The 22,934-nt window shown below is 38.0% G+C and overlaps 1 protein-coding gene across 19 annotated transcripts in view; it reads left to right on the forward strand.

The window, feature by feature from the left end:
• Positions 1–22,051, forward strand: part of PAM (peptidylglycine alpha-amidating monooxygenase) — a 280,270-nt gene extending 258,219 nt beyond the window's left edge. For 4 of the 19 annotated variants that reach the window (XM_021084557.1, XM_021084567.1, XM_021084559.1 and 1 more), the window contains 8 exons: positions 1,403–1,475; positions 2,426–2,636; positions 3,312–3,512; positions 5,810–5,925; positions 12,092–12,191; positions 14,370–14,423; positions 16,739–16,942; positions 20,923–22,048. In XM_021084557.1, coding sequence (XP_020940216.1) covers positions 1,403–1,475; positions 2,426–2,636; positions 3,312–3,512; positions 5,810–5,925; positions 12,092–12,191; positions 14,370–14,423; positions 16,739–16,942; positions 20,923–21,101 — 1,138 coding nt within the window. In that variant the 3' untranslated portion in view covers positions 21,102–22,048. Of the gene's footprint in view, positions 1–1,402; positions 1,476–2,425; positions 2,637–3,311; positions 3,513–5,809; positions 5,926–12,091; positions 12,192–14,369; positions 14,424–16,738; positions 16,943–20,150; positions 20,208–20,922 lie in introns of all 19 variants that reach the window. The other 15 variants (XM_021084562.1, XM_021084569.1, XM_021084563.1 and 12 more) reach the window with 8 other exon arrangements.

The raw sequence follows: 22,934 nt of genomic DNA on the forward strand, positions 1-22,934 counted from the left end.
AATCATCATTAAGAAAAAAGTATTCTCTCTTCTCATCTCAAAGTGAAGACTAAACAAATGTCATTTTCAGCTTTCCATAGCATGCATTGGTAGTTTGGCTTTGAAAGTCATTCATTATTTGGTCTTATTCCTAGATGGCATTTTGTGGCCAAAATAAAGTTGGCTGCTATTCATGATCATTGAAAGAAAGGGGCACCTGCTTACAGAGTGTCTGCAACCATTGTAACCTGGCAGCTTCATGAACTGTACCCCACTCCATCTGCTTAGGTGAAGGGAAAGCCAGCTTCTTTGAAGGGCAGGGAGCCATCTACTTTGAATGCAGCTGCTAATGGAGATGGTAATAATTAGCTTTTATAGGATTCTAAGATGGTGAGTCAGGGGCCAAATCCTAATAGCAGCCCCAGAACTTATTGTGTTTGAACCTGTCTGTTTTGTGCTCTACCTATTAATCAGAAGCATTCCCATTCCAGGAAGGAATTAAAGGGGAAGGCAAAGCAACTGCTGCTAAATCAACTTGGTCAACAGTGGAGTGTCTTTGTTGAAAGCAAATCATAACCCTCACATTCAGTCATTGAAAGAAAGATCTAGTTCAGTTTATTAGACAAGATCAGGGTGTTACATTCCTGTCTCATGAAAAAAAAAAAAAAATGTGGTGCCAACATCATGTGAAGGTTAGAAGCTGATAAACGTAGCTTGAGGATTGTCAGCTTAGACCACAACCATATTAGGATGTTGTCCATGTGTTTGTTACCTCTGTCTCAGTTCTTTAAGCCTGTGAGTCTCTGTCCACGTTAGTTTACAGTTGTCTCACCCAGGTCATCCCAATTGGTTTGTTAAATAGATTAATCTTCTCTAATGATTATCTGGCACTTCACTTTGCTTAGCTGATCACAGCCCATGTCTGTTGAAGTTGTTTCCTTTAGGTTTTACTGTCCTTAATAGACACTCTTAAATCTTTTTTGTCATATATTTAATATTTTATATTTGTGCAGCATTATATTACCTTGCAGCATATTTAAACTTTTCAAACCATACAAGTCCATTTATATTGCTCTAGACAATTTATTTTATATACATTTCTTTATGATCTTAAACTTTTTTTAAATTGATGCTATTTATGTTTTTTAATATGCTATACTTCATAATAAATATTTGTAATTGATACATAGGCATCATTTTAAATGATTAAATACCACTTAAGGTTTTCACCAGGAGATCTCCATTAAAATAGGTATTTTCATTGAGCAATTCATTTTGGTTTTTTCTGTGGCAATACAGGTATATATACTTTTATCAATTTATAAATTTATATTGCCTTTAGAGATTAACTAGCAAAAAAATTTCCTCTCGTGTGTGCTTTGGGAGTAATTGTATAATTAAAACAATTATTTTTATTTTGCAGGTTTTACTTGCCACATGGCTTGAGTATAGATAAAGATGGAAATTATTGGGTCACAGATGTGGCTCTTCATCAGGTAATCTTCTCTTTGGCAGTTATTCAAATAGAAGTTAATGGAGTTATGCTTACCACATGCTCTGGAATTGTCTGGGTCTTTGTCTGTGACCCAGTAAGTTTATAACAACAACGACAACAACAAAATGAAACAGCCATATCTGAAATAGTTCTTTTAGAAATCAGTGTTAGGAAAAACTAATATGCAAATGATTAAGTCATCCTTCTCTTGTGGTGCTGGCAGGAATCTTAGGGCCAGATATGAAGCTTCACTCTATCAACCATATTTTCCATATTTGCTTTTCTTTCCTCTGTCCCCAGGTTAGGGTTTTTTTTTTATCATTTTATGTGTTTTATATATTTTTCATAAGCCACTTTGATCTTCTATAAATTGAGGCAAGGTCTCTAGTATATACATGTTTATATATAAAACAGCAAATGTTTATTCTTTTTAAAGGAAGTTTTATATTTCCATCACAGAATAGTCATATTGTCTTTTCCTCAAAAGATAAGCTCATGTTTAAAACCTGTTCCATGAATAGGTGGGAGAGAACTAGGAAAACTAAGAGAAAAAACTAGAACTCAGAAAGCATAGATTTGAGTCTTCAAACATTATCTCAGTGAACATGTATTTGCTCTTGCGTTGCCTGGAGAGCATTATACTATTAGCTAAGGAGGACAGAAAGGAAGCGCAGCAGGGGTGGATGGAGCAGGATATCCATTCAGTAGTCTCCACTCACCATTAATGACCTGGATGACCTTGAGCAGGTCACTTAATCTCTATAGGCCTCATTTATCAAATGAAGGAATCAGACCAGATGATTTCTATATTCCCATCCAGGTCTAAAAAGTATCTCTTTTTAAAATGCATCTGGGAGTTTACACTCTAATTGCCTATGAAAGCAGCCTTAGGTAGGTGTGTGTCAGTAGTAACCATGCAGATTGGGTAAGTGTTTGTTCTTTTTTTAAAAGGTGTTCAAATTAGATCCAGACAGTAAAGAAGCCCCTCTGTTAATCCTGGGACAGAGCATGCAACCAGGCAGTGACCAGAATCACTTCTGTCAACCCACTGACGTGGCTGTGGATCCAGACACTGGAACCATCTATGTATCAGATGGTTACTGCAATAGTCGGATTGTGCAGTTTTCACCAAGTGGAAAGTACATCACACAGTGGGGAGAAGGTACTCACTGAAACTTTTGATCTCTGATTATAATTCTTAGTCAACAGGAGTGCCAGTTATGGTGCAGTGGAAACAATCTGACTAGTATCCATGAGGATGCAGGTTCGATCCCTGGTCTCACTCAGTGGGTTAAGGATCCAGCATTGCTGTGAGCTGTGATGTAGGTTGCAGACGTGGCTCAGATTCCCTGTTACTGTGGCTGTGGTGTAGGCGAGCAGCTATAGCTCCAGTTCGACCCCTAGCCTGGAAACTTTCATATGCCAAGTGTGTGGCCCTACAAAGCAAAAAAAAAAAAAAAAAAAAAAAAGTTCTTAGCCGACATAACTAGGAATAGGAGATTGGCCACCCTTCACATTTATTACAATGTAATTGTCCACTGAAGTGAGGAAGACCAGACCTCTCCATGCATCCATTTAGCTACACACACACACACACACACACACACAGAATCTTAATAGAGGGAAAAAGATTGCTTCTACCAAAAAACTTTAAAATTTGTCCAGTGTAATGTGTTTGTGGGTAAAACATACGAATTGCTTTACCTTCTTTTTCCTCTGGTTCCAGATAGTTAGTTAACGGTTTACTATCATGAATCTTGAAAATAAGAAAACTTTAGAGTAAAACTTTGGGTGATTTTACAAATTGTGAATCTGAGATTTTTCTTTTGTTCTGTAGAGTCTACTGGGGACAGCCCTAAACCAGGCCAGTTCAGTGTTCCTCACAGTTTGGCCCTTGTGCCTCATTTGGGCCAATTATGTGTGGCAGACAGGGAAAACGGTCGGATCCAGTGTTTTAAAACTGACACCAAAGAATTTGTGCGAGAGATTAAGCATGCATTGTTCGGAAGAAATGTATTTGCAATTTCATATGTATCAGGTATTTCATATTTTTTTCTTATATTTTTCATACTACACTCTATTCTTACAAAGTATTTGTCTTGTCTTAATATGCTTTTATTATAATTTTTTATTAAGGGATTGGGGATGCCTTATATAGCAAGTCATAGAGTATTTAAAATAGTGCATTGTAAATCATTTTCAACTCAAGTGACAGCGTTCTTTATATGGAAATAATGAAGAACTCAAAAAGTTTAGCAACTGTTTGTAATGGATTAAAAAAACTGTTCCCAAACACTGATTTTTGTTTTTCCTTAATTATGATCGTTTTCTCTAGTTATTAAATGATTAATATTATGTGTTCACACATCATCAACAGATGGTGTATGTTGGTAAAATCAGTATTCAAAATACTTCTGCTTCACATTTTTTTAAAGAGTGGTTGCCTATTTTTTTTAACTTGTTTTCTTTCTTTTTTAAGATAAGTATGTAAAGTAAGTGAGGCTTTTGTGTAAATGCAAAGAGAAATGACCAGTGAAATCTGGAATTTTTTTTTTCATTTTCAAAATAGATTTTCTTGACTTAAAATCAGAAAAATAACCCAAACTTACAGAATAAGATTCATTTAGTTCATATTAAAAAATAAATTAGCATAGATTTATCTCATCAATACTATAACTAAAAATATATTTTTAGAATTTACATACAATTTTTACAATATATTTCATAAATATATCTATACCTATATTAAAGTATCGTTGACTATATAGTTATCACTATAATATTTATATTTCCTTTGCTATTAAAGTTACATGTGGCTACCATCTTCTCAGGCAACCCCCCAGTTTATTTAGGACGTGGACTAAAGGGACTCAAGTGACTGAAATAGGACCAAGTTTTTGCCTTCCCTAAGGAATAAGTAGTAAAAGACTCTTATTAAACCCTTATTAATGTCAATGAAAGATAAGTTCTCATGTTTTTAATCTGATTTCAAGAGTAAGTTTGGAAAAACCATTTATTTAACAAAGAGAGTGATCTAGTTTATAGTGAATAAAAATAAATATGAGAAGAAAAATATCAGGAGAAAAAAATGAGAGGAAATCTGGTTCAGAAGAGAATCTAAGCAAAAAACAAAGTATTTTATTGTTGGAATTCTCTCTACAATGTTGCACAATAGTAATTGATGTTGATAGTGTTGATATTTTTTTTCTTGGTCTGAGATGCCAAAGATCCCTAGTCTGAAATCTTTAAAGAAATGAAAAAACCTTCATTACTCATTTAGTATTAGATATTTTATATTATTTTCCAATTTATTGTTTTAATTACTTGAAACATAATATTCAATCATCTGAATAGTTATTGAACCAAAATATCAGTTTCTGTTGTTTTGGATAAACACTGCCATACCAAGAAATACAACTTTACTACAAAGAGTATTCATGGAATTAATTTTAAAATATGGTGTAATTTTTTAATTAGGAAAAATATATCTTTGATAATCTGATATATGTATCTCACATTTTCAAATGTTGTTTAGAATTAGATCTATCTTCTATTTACAGTACAGCTTTACTTTCTTTGCACATTTTTCTCTGTATCTACTTGTAGCTATAGTAGCTATTACATATTTTTAAAAGATCTCATTCTCCAAAATGATTGGCTTCAGTAACCTGACTCTTCCCAAACCTATTGAGAATAGCTGTGATAATCTATGTATCTATTTCCCTACCTGTGTCATCTCCTCTAAATCTATATTTTCCTGATTTCTACTGACTAGGACAGGCCTTGCAGTTCCTGTTTTTCCTGTTGTATGGCCGTTTGCCCTCTAACCTGTTTGCCCCGATCTTAATACTCAGGAAGAATGTATATGTATTTTATTTTTTACTTTGATGGCCCATTGGAGGGACCAGGTTGACCCTACATTTTTTGTTTGTGTGACGTACATGCATGTGTTTCAAAGCCAGTCTGAAGCAAAAATAAATAAATTAATTAATTATATTAAGTTAAAGGGAGTTCCCATCATGGCTTAGTGCCAATGAACCCGACTAGTATCCATGAGGATGCAGGTTCAATTCCTGGCCTCACTGAGTGGGTTAAGGAGCTGGCGTTGCCGTGGTCTGTGGTGTAGGTCACAGACGTGGCTCGGATCCCGCGTTGGCTGTGGCTGTGGTGTAGACTGTCAGCTACAGCTCCAATTCATGCTTAGCCTGGAAATGGAATTCTATATGCCCTGGGTGCAGCCCTAAAAGGCAATAAATAAATTAATTAATTAATTAATTAATGCAAGCCAGTCTGATATATATTTTAAAGAAAGGCTAACTGGATATGTTGTCACAGGTTTGCTCTTTGCTGTGAACGGAAAGCCTTACTTTGAGGACCAAGAACCTGTACAAGGATTTGTGATGAACTTTTCCAATGGGGAAATTATAGACGTCTTCAAGCCAGTGCGCAAGGTACTCACATACGTTAACTGTGTATCAGTTTTCATGAGAATAAAACTAAAATATGAATCTTAGCATTCAATTTGTACTTGAATGATTTTATTTAAACTTTGTGGAGATGTGGTAACTTTCTGGGCTAGGTATTGATAGGAGTTCATAGCTGTATACTATGTTTTATTTATAATAAATGTCCTTGTCTGTTCCTAGATGAATTTCTTTGGATGCAAATTAACACTGTGTGCAATTCTAAGATTCTTAGTAGACTTTGCACACAATAGCAGTTTTAAGTTTACTATTGTGAGAATATCTAAAAACGAAGTCTTTTCCTGGCTTCATCCAAGTAGAAGAGATACCACAATATGTTAAACTGTGCTTTTTATAGTTCTCTTAGATTCAACAGAAATCTTGTTTGCTTTTTGTATGCTATAACTACACTGAACAACAAAACTTGCAAATAACGCTTCCTGGAATGTGTTCAAGTTCTGGAGACTTGGTTTAAGTAAAAGACTAAAGTTTACTTTGGGCTTTACAATGATGTACCACTGTTTATTCTACCAGTGCTTTTTACAAATACAGTGACAGCAGTGCAGCCCTCTGTCCTATACAGTGATAGTGGTGCATGCCTATAGCCCTCTGTCCCCTCAGTTTTCTGTCTCTGCAATGTGATTGCCAGAATGATCAGAATGTTCACATACAGTGCCTGAATGTGCTTGTGGTACCTCAATTTTAGAAAATTCAGGCTGCTAAAATGCTGCAGAGTTATTTTTCAAAATATGTAAAGACTTATCAGCTTTAATGGATCAAAATGCTAATATCATAAGGCACTGGCTAAACTATATCTCTTATACTCAAATTTTTATAGACTTTTCAAAGACACCAGATGTAATTGCTTAAAAACAAACAAACAAACAAAAAAACCTTTGGGAGTTCCTGTTCTGGCTCGGCAGATTAAGGACCTGATGTCTCTGTGAGGATTCAGGTTCGATCCCTGGCCTCACTCAGTGGGTTAAGGATAAGGCGTTGCCACAAGCTGTGGTATATGTTGCAGATGTAGCTCAGATCAAGTGTTGCCATGGCTGTGGTGTAGGCCCCAGCAATAGCTCTGATCAACCCCTGGCCCAAGAACTTCCATATGTCATAGGTGCAGCCATAAAAAGGAAAACAAAACAAAAAAAAACAAAACTGGCCTTAAAAAGAAAAAAAAAACTTTAAAATACCCTAATATTTTAGAAATATGTTCATTTGAATACTGATAGCCAATCTGGGATTTGTCAAAATTCATTCTATAGATAAGTTATTAAGTACTTGTTCTGTGTCAGGCATTATTTCGGATGCTAAAGATATGATGGTGAACAGAACAGGACACACCCTTTCCCTCAAATGGAGTTTTAGCACAACTTACAGGATCCAAGGTGAACCAAACTGAATCTGAAGTAAAGATTCCAGTACAAATTTCTTTCTTTTTTTCTTTTCTTTCTTTTTTTTTTTTTTTTTTGAATTTCTATTGATATACAGCAAACAGGACTTTTCACAGTATTTCACCTGAAAAGCAATAAGCAAATATCCAATCATCGTAGCCCTTCAGAAAGAAAGTCATTACATTGGCAGTAGATATTTTGCTTCAGTAGAGTTCAGATCCTTATTGATTATCTGATCCTAATTGTTTTGCCACTTGGAGCATCTTCATATCTATTGATAAAGTGAGATACTTCACTTCCTTTTCTCTCTTCATTTTGTATTAACACAGTGTTTGCTTGATTGTTCTTTTAATAAGAATGTACTGTGTCAATCAGGATATTTATTTTTAATTCACATATGCATCTAGATATCAATGCTAAGTGCTAAGCTAGAAGCTGGATTCTAAATGAGCCTTACTCTCATAAAAATGTGAGCAGCCCTGAATGAAAATTTCAAAAAGCCTTGTGTCTAAATATCAGTATTCATCAGACATTCAACAATGAATAAGTCACAATATATGGGTCAATATGGCAAACTTGAAAAGAGAGTCTAACTCCAAGATGAAATTTGCTTTTCCTTTCAATAAACAAGACTTGATATTACACCAAAATAGAGAAATGGGAGTTCCTGTAGTGGCGCAGTGGTTAACGAATCCAACTAGGAACCATGAGGTTGTGGGTTCGGTCCCTGCCCTTGCTCAGTGGGTTAATGATCCGGCGTTGCGGTGAGCTGTGGTGTAGGTTGCAGACGCGGCTCGGATCCCGCGTTGCTGTGGCTCTGGCATAGGCTGGTGGCTACAGCTCCGATTCAACCCCTAGCCTGGGAACCTCCATGTGCCGCGGGAGTGGCCCAAGAAATAGCAAAAAGACAAAAAAAAAAAAAAAAAAATAGAGAAATGTATTGTGTTGACTCAGTAAACTGAAATCCTGAAACTGAATCCATCCATAACTGAAATCTTATGAATCTCCCAGAATTTTTGTTTAATTAGATTGTCATTGCAAAAATTAAGTGTGCGTAAGGAGAGAGTAATATGTGTTGACTCCTGTGTTAAGAAGTGATTTTTCCTTGAAGTCAAAAGTCAAGTTTTACATAATATGTCTGTGCCACTGTTTGTGTTTGTCCTCTCCTGATCTCCTCATGTACTTCAGCGCTCCCTCTTCCATTGCATCTTTAGAAGTGTTTATGTCTTAATGTATGTTCTTCTTTCTTTATTTCTGTGCTGGGAAACTCAGACTGTAGGACAATAAAGAAGATGATTCTATCAAAAGGTGTCCCAAAACTGTGAGGGCAAAAGATACATAGTTGCCCCCAATGTTCCTCCTCCCATAATCACAGCAAAGACTTACCCTCCCTGTCTTCTGCTTTTACACACACCCCTTTGGGATGGCTTTTTTTATCATTATTATTTTTGTCTTTTGTCTTTTTAGGGCCGCACATGTGGCAATATGGAGGTTCCCAGGCTAGGGGTCAATTTGGAGCTGGTGCTGCTGGCTTATGCCACAGCCATAGCAACGCAGTATCTGAGCTGTGTCTGTGACCTACACCACAGTTCATGGCAATGCCAGATCCTTAATCAACTGAACAAGGCCGGGGATCAAATCTGTGTCCTCATGGATACTAGTGGGGTTCCTTAACCACTGAGGCATGACAGGAATTCCCTGGGATGGCCTTTTGGTTTTTGGTTTTTGTTTTTTGTTTTTGTCTTAGTTCTTCTGCAAGGTCACTCATGTGGAAAAGGAAGGGAATAATCCCCACCACAAAGAGAGAGAGAAAAAGAGAGAGAAAGGAAGGAAGAAGAAAGAAAGGAAAGAAAGAGGAAGAAAGAAGGGAATAATAAACCCAATTTCATGTTACTTCTCCACCTTAACAATGGAGATTAAAATTACTGTATTTGACAGTTTTGAGGTTAAGATTCACACAAGTGAAATTACTTATTCAAAACTACACAGTAAGTAGCACACCTGCATCTTAAATGCAGGTCTTTTTGACCCTGAAATATGTTTAACTTTTTAATCTTCTGTGACCAGTGGATCTATTAAACCATAACATAAATTGGTACAACTTTTTTTTTTTTTTGCCCCCTGACCAGGTTGGTGAGTGGGATGTTTATTTTTAGGAAAAGTTAAAATTACCCAGAGAAGGGTATCTTCCTTAAAATTTATATGTATCAGCCTCTCCCTGCAGAGATCTTGGGAAGGGTGTCTGTGTGTGTGTGTGTGTGTGTGTGTGTGTGTGTAGAGTCTAAAAAACTTTTTCTGGAAAATTTTAAAGCTATTAAAGGGGAAGGAGTAGAAGAAACACTGAACCCATCTTCAACATCATGGACAGTTTTAGATTAAATAATATTTAAGCTGAAGTCTGGTTTAAAATGGTACCCTATGATTCCAGCATGCATGTGTTTTAAGCTGAACTTTCCAAATTGGTACAACTTTTTAGAGAACAACTTTACTTAATATTAAGTGAGTTTAAACATTATTTTATGTTAAAGCAAGCACAGGATATGGAGAACACATTTCCTTATGCATTTTTAAGATACACTGTAAGATTTTGATGGCAGATTTCCCTGGGCTCTGTCACCAGAGTCGCAGGAGGACGCAATCATGCTTTTGTCTGGCCACTTTAACTTTGCTAGAGAGAGGTACCTCAAGACAAGAGTTCAAAGCCTGCAGTCAAAGATTTTTATTTCTTTACTTGTCTTATGTCTTTTTAGGGCCACACCTGCAGCATATGGAGGTTTCCAGAGTAGGGGTCCAATTGGAGCTGTAGTTGCCAGCCTGCGCCACAGCCACAGTAACATCAGATACGAGCCGTGTCTGTGACCTACACCACAGCTCACGGCAACACCGGATCCTTAATCCACCGAGCGAGGCCAGGGATTGAACCCACATCCTCATGAATACTAGTTGGGTTCGTTAACCCTTGAGTCACGACAGGAACTCCTCAAAGATCTTTAGGTCTCTTCAATTCTGAAATCTTAAAACTTAATCCTAAACCTTACAATATAATTTTCTGTTTCAAATGACACAGAGCAGTAGAATAATTCATTTAAAAGATTAGAGTCGAGCGTACATTGATTGCAATAGGAATAGATGTCCCCAAGTCCTATTCATTAAGCTTCCCCCTGAACCCTTCGTGCAACCCTACGGTATTTCCAACTAAACGCTTGTCTCCTTGGATCCGTTTGAGAACCACAGATAGAGGTTTATTGTTATTGTAGCCTTAAACTGATGGTGTATTGTGATTTATTTAAAGTGACATCCTTATCAATTAATACTTCACACATGACCCCCTCACCTTAATTCCCCCACCCATTATAGCATTTTTCCCATCAGAAACTGTGAAGTACGTTACAACCCTATGTTTTGCAAAGCAGTTTCTAAAAACATATTTTGGTATAGAAAAGGAACTCCCCTCCCTTAATTTGCATGTTTGTTGCCACCTATTAACTAACCAAAATAAGGATGAATATTTGATGACTGGCTTGGGAGATTCCGACCAGGCAGCGTTTTGATTTCTGGCTCTCTGTCCTTTTCCTGAACATTTGCCATTTGGTAGTCTGAAGAATTGAGCCTCCTCGGCATGGCTGTCTCGTTTTTCTTTTCAATGTGACAAATTATTGCTGATTTTTAAAGCAGCATATTTTTTCCAAAGCCTGTATTCTGCCCCTCCTAAAGGGAATTAAGAACAGGAGTTTACCTCATTAGCGCCCTTCATACTCAGCAAAGCAACGTGGGCAGATGCTGGCTGATAAGCCCGCAGTTGGAATAATGTTCCTATTCATACTCAGTGATCCTATTTTTGAGACAGGTACACTCAGGAAGACCTCCTAGCCTCAAAGGTGAAAAAATCATCCACATCCTGCCAACTGGCAGGGCACGTGGCACCTTTGCAAGCTTCAGTAGGCAGATGGAAATGGCAGCAGCACAGCACTTTTAAGGATTTGAAGGCTGCTCTTCCAGGAACTAGCTCGGTGACCTTGAGGAAGCAATGTAAAGTGCCCCCTGTCTCCTGGGTCCTTGTGATTGAGATGGCAACAATTTGAAATGGAAATGTGTCATGAGGAAAAAATATATTTAAATACTAGTGTTTCTGAAGTAGGTACAAAAGCAAGGAAATGCTGGAGGAAACAGTTTGTTTCCTTTGCTGAACTGAAAAGATTGTAAACAATGGGCTGCAGAGTAGAAAACCCCACATTACTGCCTATCTCATAGTATGCGTTTCAGAAATAATCTGAATGTCCTGAAGCTTTGAAATGATTCCTCTTATCAGTAATTAAAAATAGTTCTTAAGGCAGCAGATGATAGCTTTACGGGAATAATAACAAAACTTAATACCCGGTTCTTAGTTATATAAATCAAAATAGGCAAATTTGACAGTGATTTAAGATGGATGAAACATGAAGCAAAAGTGTGACACCAACTAAACAACACTACAAAACCATAATCTACCTGTAAATATTCACTTTTTAAAAGACATGGAAGTCGGTGGTGAGGGTCCCTCAGCATTTCCAGTGCATAGCAATGTGTCTGGCCAAGGCAGTGCCCAGTGCATGAATGGATGACCCTTTTTAGCTTAGAGCTGCTTTGATGGGCGTCATTGGTTCTTTGGTTTGAGCAACATGCTTATTGTTTTGTTGTGTGCTTTGCTGGGTTTTTCTGCCCTTTCATAAAGAGCTGAAGTGTAGGCTTACCACCCTGCTCTGTGCTTCTCATTTTGGCAGCACTTTGACATGCCTCATGACATCACTGCGTCTGAAGATGGGACCGTGTTTGTTGGAGACGCTCACACCAACACCGTGTGGAAGTTCACCTTGACTGAGAGTAAGGCTTTTACAGAGCTGTTGTCCATGTTTTCCCTCAGTTTTGTTGCTTAAAAACATGCGAAAAAAATTGTATATCCTTCTCATTTTATTGCTAGAGTGGAATAGAAAATCAAGATGTGATTAGCAGTTGTTAAAAGACCTATTTGGTAGACATTTTGGTGATCATTTTTTTTTTAAAGTGGAGAGAAACTTTTTTTTTCTTGCAGTTATCCCCTTGTTTCAACAGATATTCCACAGGAAATTCCTGCTGCCTGAAGTAATGTCTGTTACATCGAAAGCCAATGTTAATTCCAACTTAGTTCCAGAGGGAGGAGATGGCTCTGGCAGAACAGAGAGAGTGACTTCTCATGTGGTTCTTCAGCTCTCAGTACCTGCTGAGCATTTAGGAAGGCCAGCATCCGTGGACACCTATCATCCCAAACAGGAAGCACTCTCCATTTTCCCTTTAGACTTCAGCATGTTTCAAATCCTAAACCATATTCCCATGTAATTCACACAGTATGTCTGGGAACAGAAGAGTTTCTCCGTCAGGATCAGGCCAGCTAGTTTAGGGATTTCTAATTGCAATTTGGACATTATTTCTAATTTTTGAAACATATACCGAGACCTGCCTTCTGATATCATACTAAAAACCAAAGTTTTCTAAATCGAACAGTATTGATACTTAGTAGGCTACAAACCTCAATGTCCAGAGATGCTTTAAAAATATGACAGGCCCTGGAGTTCCCTGGTGGCGCAGCAGGTTAAGGATCCAGTGTTTGTCACCTCTGTGGCTCTGGTTACTGCTGTGGTGCATGTTCCATCCCTGACCCAGAAACTTCCACATACTGCAGGCATGGCCAATAAATAAATAAATAAAAATATGGCCGGGCCCAAACCATAGGAGAAGATGGGGTTAAGGGAAAGAATTAAGGATGATAAATTTGAGGTTACCAGGGACTGTAGTGGGCAGTTTTAAATAAATAATAAAGACTTGTGAACTTGATGAAGATAAGAAATACTACTTATAAAAGGAAAATGCAAATTATAATAAGGAAAAGTACAGGTTATAACAAAGAAAAATAAATTGATGAGTCCAAAAATTTCTTCTTGGAGCCCAAGTAAATTTGGTCACTGTTGTCTTCTTAGTTGTCCTTTGAGTAACTTTTGTATTGAGGACCCAGTTAGGGTTGAGTGCACAGAGGAGACCCATGGACTATTCTGCTCCAGCAGGAGCCACACATTCCCCTTGCACATGTGGCTGTCCTCCTGCCTGCCTTCTCACAGAAGAATGTGAGAAGAATATGGGCAAACAGGAAAGCAAAAAGAGGTGGATAATTCCCAATCACATGACTGAACCTAGGCTTTTCAGAATGAAAAATGAATAAATAGTTTTCAAGATAGAGAAAAATTTCAGAAATCTATCTAGTATCTTCATTTTACAGATAAGAATATGATACTTGAAGTTATTAAGATTCCAGTCTAAGATTCTTTATTCCACTCTAGTGGTTGGTACTAAACAGAGATGCATGTCCAAGTCACTTAGGGAAGGTTTACAAAGTGCACATGGCCAGACCCCACTCAAGATCTATAGAAAGAAGAAGGGTTAGAGGAGTTCCTGCTGTGGTTCAAAGGCTTAAGAATCTGACATAGTGTCCGTGAGGATGTGGCTTGAAGCAGTGCAATATAGCATTCAGTTTCAAAGGAGGAAAAGCCTTCTGTGTAGTCCAGAATGCCACCAAATAATAAATCTGGAAAACAGTACTTTGGGAACAGTAAAACTGCCATTGGAGACGAAGCAGATGTCTTGTTATTTATATGCTCATATTTAACTAGTCAGATCAATTCATGTCAACTAGAAGACTGATAATCAAACATGGCAGAACCAGTAGTCTAAGATGTCCACATGAAAACAGAACTACTTGATATTTCAGAAATAATACAGTATTATAAACCCAAACACAGAAAATCTCATTTTAAATATGAAGACTTTAGAAATATTATTTCAGTTGAAGATTTTATCCAGAATTCATGGACCTGGAACCTAATGAGTGATTTGTATCCAACCCTTTTCTAATATAATGTATTTGACAAGTTGAGGAAATATTTTCTGAGAAAAATTAATATCAGAATTAGGTTTTCAAATGTTCTTTTTGGAGATTCTCATTTTCTCTCTCCTTGCTATGCTGTGTTACAGAAATGGAACATCGATCAGTTAAAAAGGCTGGCATTGAGGTCCAGGAAATCAAAGGTTGGTCAGATTCCTCTTGTGGACTGTGAAGCCCAAGGCTATTTGTGTTGAATTCTTTTATGGTTCTTGATTACACTTAAAAATTAGCAGGCAAAAATATAATATAACATAATATAACATAACATAACATAACATAACATAACATAACATAATATAATATAATATGGTAACTTACCCATAACTGCTACTATGTACCTGAGCCTTTAAACCTACATGTTGCCACTGCTTTTTCTGACAAATGGTATAGTAATAAGGAGCTCAAATTCACTGATTCCAAGTGATGTAAAGTGATTGGGGATATAATAAATCTACAACAAGTGGGCCAGAGATGTTTGGAGAGGGAAAAAAAAAAATCAGTCAGTCACTTTTGGAAGTATGTTAACCTCAGGCAAGCAGAAAAATAACATCCAGCACACTGGAAAAGGCCTTTCTTAATGGGCTCTAAGCTGAAGAAGTGAAAAGTATCTTTGGTGAGTGAATATTCTGGGACCTGAAAAGATTAGTTGCTCCATAAGCTCTAATCTTGGTGCCATTCAGCCCCAACATTTACTGACAGCCATCTATGTGTAAGACACTGTAGCAGGTTTAATGAAATGAAGCTGTGTACCTGACTTCAAGAGACTTATGGCCTATAAGGACTGTGTGTGTGTATATATACATACATACGTTCATATGCATATGTACAAATAAGTATATCATTGCTATATACGATTAGAATTGGGGACATGGAATTTAGCTACTGGTAAAACCACTGGGTTCATTTGGAATCCCAGTCAAATTATTTTCTCCCGTTCTTAGGATCACTTTATATTTATACATTCTCTACCGTTTGCAGGGTTTTGACATGGTCATGTGTAGTTAAGAACTCACTAGAGGTGTTCCTAATGTTTAAGTAGCAAAGTGATTCAGTTATTAGTTGCTTTACAAATAAGTCTCCGAGATATTCAGACTTAACCCTAGGCTTACTTGTTTTCCTTTCTCATAAAAGCAGGTGGAAAAGAGATGAAAAGAAGCAAGAACCAAGAGGGAGTTTAGGGATTTTATATAGGCAGATAAGAAAATATAGCCGGCTCAAGGTTGAAAGGGGTAAGATAATATTATAAAATAAATAAATAGAACTGTTTGGCATTTGTAGAGATTCTACCCAGGCGATACTACTGAGTGACATTCATATCACACTCATGTAGAAGAAATTCCTAGTCCTGTATTTTTCTATTATTGTTATGTATAGAATTACTGACAAGCACTTTTTGCCCTGGAACAAAAATGTTGGTGGAGTTCCCATCGTGGCTCAGCAGTTAACGAATCCGACTAGGAACCATGAGGTTGCAGGTTCAATCCCTGGCCTTGCTCAGTGGGTTGAGGATCCAGTGTTGCCTTGAGCTGTGTTATAGGTCACAGACACAGCTCGGATCCCGCATTGCTGTGGCTCTGGCATAGGCCAGCAGCTGCAACTCCGATTGGAACCCTAGCCTGGGAACCTCCATATGCCATGCCTGCATATGTGGTTTTATTGTATTAGTTTCCCAAGTAGTACTTTAGGGCTGCTATCTACCCAGTACCTGCCAGTATCACAGAATAGTTGTGCAAGTTATTTTTATCTACAGCAAATGGATATACATGCATCTGTGTGAACTTAGAGTTTGCTAAAACTGTAGAAAGAACCTGGAAAGGACGCGGTTCCTTTTTCCAGGTTTTAATTCTAGAAGTAATGTGTGCAACTATGCATTGAGGTACCAATAATTCATTGAACATGAAAGAGGTTCATAAACTAAAGACACAAACAAATTCTTATTAAGCACCCTTTTTATGATAAACATTTATACTCAATGATTTCATGAAGCAGGTTGTTATCATCACCACATTTATACAGAAGAGGTTACTAAGGCCCAGATCATTTAAGTAACTTGCCCAAAGTTACACTAGCTGGCTATATAGGAGAAATGGGATTTAAGCCCAGATTCATTTGACTTCAGTATGTACACCAATTCTGTCCCCTACACTATGCTGCCTGTTCATTTTAACTTTAAAAAAAAAAAATGCAAAAGGAGGATATAACTTTTGTAGAAGTATGAAAAGAAAATAATGAGTAGAACCAAAGAAAACCAATGTAAAGGTGAAAACCATTCAGTGGGAATTTGCCAATCACAATTGCCAGCTTGGTAGATGAAGATATTGAAACATGAACCCCACTTGCACTGAGCTCAACAAGTTCTTCGTGAGCAACTGTTGATTTGATTGGGGAGGGGACTGTCGGGGGGGTGGTTTGGAGCCTTTGAGTCCGTTGAATATTGTAAACTCTTCTTTCCCTGAAGAATCCGAGGCAGTTGTTGAAACCAAAATGGAGAACAAACCCACCTCCTCAGAATTGCAGAAGATGCAAGAGAAACAGAAACTGATCAAAGAGCCAGGCTCAGGAGTGCCCGTTGTTCTCATTACAACCCTGCTGGTTATTCCGGTGGTTGTCCTGCTGGCCATTGCCTTATTTATTCGGTGGAAAAAATCAAGGGCCTTTGGAGGCAAGTAAAATGAGCCCCTTGAACTTGGAACCTACCTCTAAAGAATGTTTGGCCTGATTATCCTCAAAGTTCGGTTGTGATTTTTTCAGTGTTTTAAGTGCTCTCTACCTTTTTCAATGTTATTGTCTATGTTCCAAATATTGTCTATAATTAATATCACAGTGGGAAATATATCTGGAGCTTCAGAAATCTGGATAGTTGAATCAAAATCTAACCTTTAATATTACCTTTTAGTAACTGACTTATACCCAATTAAAATCTCCATATGAAACTGCATAGAAAAGTAGAATCAGTATAAAATAGCTGAAGGGTCAGAAAGGAGGAGATTCCTGCTACTAGAAACAGGCCCAGTCCTCAAAATCCCTGGGTCTGTTTTTTGGAAGTTGTATTTTCTACCTGGACCTGGCTCTACCTACTAGCTTCATGACCTTGGGCAAGTTACTTAATCTCTCTAAGCCACAGTTTTTCATCTATAAAGTGGGATAAAATACTCACAAGGGTGTGTGAGGATTAAATGAAATAATGTACATAAAGCATTTATCACAGTACCTGGCATGTAGTAAGTGCTCAATTAATATAATACTACCAGTTTTTATGAGGAATAATCATTGGTAATAAAGTAATAAAAGTAATATGAAGTCATAAAAGATATGTGTCTTAAAACTCAGCTTTCTCAGGAAACCAACTATTTCTATAAGAAACTGTGATAGTTTTAAAATAGTCATAGTTTAGGCCATCAGCCTTTCCTAACCAGAGAGGATCCAATAATGGTGTCAGTATTTTATCAAATCATGATCATAGTATAAGACCAAGAAACTGAGTTCCTTTCAAGGTACCCACATAAAGAAAGAAAGAATCCAACATGTGATTCTCACCTCTCAGGAACAGTCCCTTGACTGGGTTGCCAGGTCCTGAGGCAAGAGGCTACAGCTGCTTCTGGGAAGGAATCCATGGACCCGGGTGGGAGGCAGTCCTTGATCAAGAACACCATCTGACCCAGAGTTCCTGTTGTGGCTCAGCAGGTTAAGAACCCAGCTAGTATCCGTGAGGATGAGGGTTCAATCACTGGCCTTACTCAGTGGGTTAAGGATCCAGCATTGCTGTGAGCTGTGGTGTAGATCACAGATGTGGCTCAGATCTGATGTTGCTTTGGCTGTGGTGTAGTCTGGCAGCTGCAGCTCCAATTTGACCCCTAGCCTGAGAACTTCTATATGCCATGGGTACAGCCCTAAAAATAAAGAAAAAGAGAGAGAGAGAAAAAAACAAACAAACAAACAAACAAACAAACAAACAGCGTTTGATCCTATTTCCGATCAAAGGCGTCCATGGCAGGGATTCAGTGCCCATGGCAAAGCCCTGACACAGAAAAGGATACAGAAATAAAACCAGAAGATTCGATTTATAAAGTCGTGAAAGAGGATTTCTCTAAGACTTTCATTTGCCTTTCATCTGCAATCAGTAAAGCTCTGCATAATTACAGTTAACCCTTCCCCAAAAGAACTGCAATGGAGCTCCCTGTCATGGGTATGGAACTGTGATGAGCAGGGCAACAATAAGTAAAAAACATGGTCATTGTCTTCATAGAGTGAGATGGAGGCTTCAAAAGAGCAAGAATCTTGTATGTTTATTTGTTTACTGATGTATCCCCAGCACAAATAACAATTCAGGGCACTAGGGGTTTGATAAATAGTCATTCAGAAAGTGACTGAATAAATAAATGGAGCTCATAGAACAGATGACACATTTAAAAAAAAAACACGTAAAGAAATGATGCATAAAGGTATTAATAGAGGTATTATCACTGGTAAGTGCAGTGATCAATGCACAGAGTATCAGGAACACAAGGGGCCTGGGGGCAGGTAGCAGGGGTGGTTGTAATCAACCCGCACTGGAAGGAGGGGTGGCTGGGGAGTCTCTCCTGTATGCTGTTGGCACAGGTGACATGGCACTGGTAACAGAATACTGAGTTTATGGGAGTGTGTTGGGAAGACAAATGCGCCCAGGTCGAACCATATGAAATTACCATTATTCAATCATGTCTAATTTAGAAAAATTATAGTTTCATATAGTTCAGTCCAATACAGTTAAGTCTAAAAAGTAGATCAGCCCCTCACCTTTTTTCCACATTTGTTCTTGACAGATCTTATCCAGTCTGAGGGTTTTTAGTAACCCTCGAGAAAGACCTTCCACTTATTCAGCATACTCTTACGGCATGTCAGCTCCAAATCAGGCACTGTGCAGGCACAGGGGATGCAAAATGACTAAGGACTGTCCTGCATCCTTGTGGAATTTATAGTCTGTTTGTTGGCTTTCTGACAGTCTCATAAGATCCTTCTTCCCTTCTTGCCTATTTCTCTCCTCACCTACTCTTCTTCCTTTGCTCTGTCCTCTCCCTGGAGCTTTTTTTGATGCTGCCTCCACTGCTGGTCGGAGACTTCATAGCAGAACCCTGAGCCTTAGGGGTTTTCCTGATCATAACCCTTAGAGGAGTGGTGGACACAGGGCAGAGAATGCAGGAGATACACAGCAAGAGGAGAAATGAAGTCTGGCCAGAGTTCAGTCTCCCCATAAGGAAAGAAAGTTGATCCTTCAAGGAGATGGGAACCCCTACGGGGATAACTTGGGTCGCCAAACAGCTGAGAACATCAGGGTTTCAGGTTGTTGGCCTTCAGTCTATATAAAGGGGAAATGATGAACATGGATCCAAAGCTTCCTCAAGCAGGACATGTACTGTTCTTAATAAAAGCCTCAGACCAATATTTCTAAACTGTAATAACCAAAGCTTCCAAATTTTTACAAATTGTTGGTAACTGAATTTTGTCCTAATGTAGGTAACTCATATTTATTAAGCATTTACTGTGTATGTGCCAGACACTGTTCTCAGCATGTCACATGCACTATCCCATCTAAACCTTGCAGAGAGGAAGGGATGGTCGTTAATCCCTCTTTTCTCAGAAAAGAAAACTGAGGCTCAGAGAAGTACTTTATTGAGATTACAAAGCCTTGCAGAGCCTTGCTCTGGCCCTTGTCTCCATTCCAATAATACACTGCCTTTTTCACCTTATAAGTCCAAGAATACATATGGACAAGAGCCAGGCCTTACTATTAATCACTTATGAATTAATTCCTGATTTTGTGTTGAAAGTTGAGCCCACGGATTAAGGAGGGTGACTGGGGCTCATTTTGAAATGTATTGTCTTTTTTCTAGCAGATTCTGAACACAAACTTGAGGCAAGTTCAGGAAGAGTACTGGGAAGACTTAGAGGTATGCCTGTGACCTTTTAGAATCCTTCACATTCAATTCAAAGTCACCAAGCTCATGTCTTTTAAAAAGCAAGGAGATAGTTCTTATTTTCTCTCGGGAAGTTCAAATCCTTGTATGCAGCATAGCCTCCCCGAGTGGTAAATGCAAAATGCAAACCAGGAACTAACCAGAGTGGGCTCTGGCAGGCAGCACATTCCTCAGCCTCATTCCCCCCCCTCCCCATTGCCGTTCTGTATTATCGAATTCTCTTCTCTTGCCTCTTTATCTGGCTTCATTTGTCTTCCATGAATTTTTTGTCACTCCTGTCAGCTTGTCAGTGCTTGTCATGGTGAAGATGACCTTTTCAAGAGCTGCTTGAGGGAATGCCCATTCCAGAGAGCCTGGGAAAGGCAGGGGGTGAAAAGTAAATCTGAAATAATCCTGCAGAAACACATTATAATCCTGAGGAGCTTTGGGTTTTGTCCTTTTTATTTTAAGAAGTCCATGGAGTAGTATCTTTCTGACTCTGTAGGATAAGTATTCCTGCATGTCACTGTTTTGTTTCTTTGTTTTTTGGTGTGTGTTTTGTTTTGTTTTGTTTTGTTTTGTTTTGTTTTTGCTGAGATCTACCCTTTCCCATCCCCAACTAGCTTTACCATTTAAGGATTTACAAGGAAACTGAGAATCACTTATGCAAACGTTAGCTCAATCCTCTGTCACTGTTTGCTTTCTTCAGGAAAGGGGAGCGGAGGCTTGAATCTCGGCAATTTCTTCGCAAGCCGGAAAGGCTATAGCCGGAAAGGGTTTGACCGCCTTAGCACCGAGGGAAGCGACCAGGAGAAAGACGAGGATGATGGGAGTGAATCCGAAGAGGAGTATTCCGCACCACTGCCCACACCCGCACCTTCCTCCTGAGATCAAGGCTTTGACTTAGGTTGATGAGATTTACCAAGAATGCCAGATTCCTTTCCCTTTAGCACGTTTAGAGTTTTGTGTATTTAACTGTAAACTGTACTAGTCTGTGTGGGACTGTACACATTTTACTTCATTTTGGTTTAGTTGGCTTTGGTTTCTAGTTGAGGAGTTTCCTAAAAGTTCAGAACAGTGCCATTGTCTTTATAGGAACATAGGATAGAGAAGCAGTCCTCTTCTTCCATCACACTAGTAAGTTAATGATGGAAGGTTTGCTCATCTGCATTTTTGAGACTTTTCTGTAGTTTGTAAATAACCCCATTCTCTGCTTGAACACAGTATTTTCCCAACAGCACTTCCATTGCCAATGTCTTTCTTTGGTGCCTTTCCTGTTCAGCATTCTCAGCCTGTGGCAGTAAAGAGAAACTTTGTGCTACATGACGACAAAGCTGCTAAATCTCCTTCTATTTTTTTAAAATCACTAACATTATATTGCAATGAGGGAAAGAAAAAGAAAGTCTCTATTTAAATTTTTTTTTAATTTTTCTTCTTCAGTTGATGTGTTTTGGGGATGTCTTATTTTTAGATGGTTACACTGTTAGATCACTATTTTCAGAATCTGAATGTAATTTGTGTAATAAAGTGTTTTCAGAGCATTAGCTGTCAGAGTGTATTTTGCGATTTTTGCATATTTGCAGGGTTTTGTATACAACTTTTGTAATAATTACACAAACCACAGATATAGTGAAACCTATTCAATGTCTTCATCCAAAAGAAATGTATTGTATTAAAATTAAGAAGAGTATTTTATTATGTAGCTAATATAAATTAAAAACCAGCCTAATAGTTTATATACATGTGTAAAACCAGGTTCTCTTTTAAAATTCAAAGAGGGGTTTTGCCTGTATATCAATCAGAAGGTAAATACTTTAATAAAAGGTGATCATAGCTAAGAGGAAACCTGTGTCTCAAATTACATATACAAATGAATCCTGCTAACAGTTTTCTTTTCTTTTTGCCTTTTAGGGTCACATCCACAGCATATGGAGGTTCCCAGGCTAGGGGTCTAATTGGAGCTATAGCTGCCAGCCTACACCACAGCCACAGCAATGTGGGATCCGAGCTGCGTCTGCAATCTACACCACAACTCATGGCAACACCAGATCTTTAATCCTTTGAGCGAGGCCAGGGATCGAACCCATAACCTCATGGTTCCTAGTCAGATTCATTTCCACTGTACCACAACAGGAACTCCTAACAGTTTTCTTTTTAAAGAATAACCTTACTCCAAATTCCCATGTATTCATAGGAATATCCATCTCTTAAAGTGACTACAAATTACTTTTTAAAACATCTTTTTCATAATCCATCAATGCAGTTTACTAAGAACCTGATAATATTTCTTTTTATGATAATCTGACTCCAGAACTCTTCCTTCAGAGCTTACTTGTAATTCAGGCATTTTAGCAGTGGCATATTAGATTTAATTGACTAATCACAAAACAATACTGAGTGCTTTGCAAAACAAACAAAAAAAAAGGCAAAAAAACCCAAAAAAACATGTCTTCCAGCTATGTTATTTTAACTGTCTAACTTAACCTAGTTTTTTTCCCCCATAATTGATAATAAATTAATCTGATTGAAATATTTGTTTCCTTCTCAAGTGAAGAATGCTTTTCCTCCCTCTGCCCACTCCTTTATGCCCCTTTCACCACATTAGTGGTAAATATGTAAATGTAGAATCACAACAGCACTATTCTGATGTATGTGTACCTGTTCACTGTAGCTTACATATTTGTATTTCAACACCAGAATTAATCCCATCCCCAAGACACA

Source organism: Sus scrofa, chromosome 2 (assembly GCF_000003025.6).
Source record: "Sus scrofa isolate TJ Tabasco breed Duroc chromosome 2, Sscrofa11.1, whole genome shotgun sequence".
NCBI lineage: Eukaryota > Metazoa > Chordata > Mammalia > Artiodactyla > Suidae > Sus > Sus scrofa.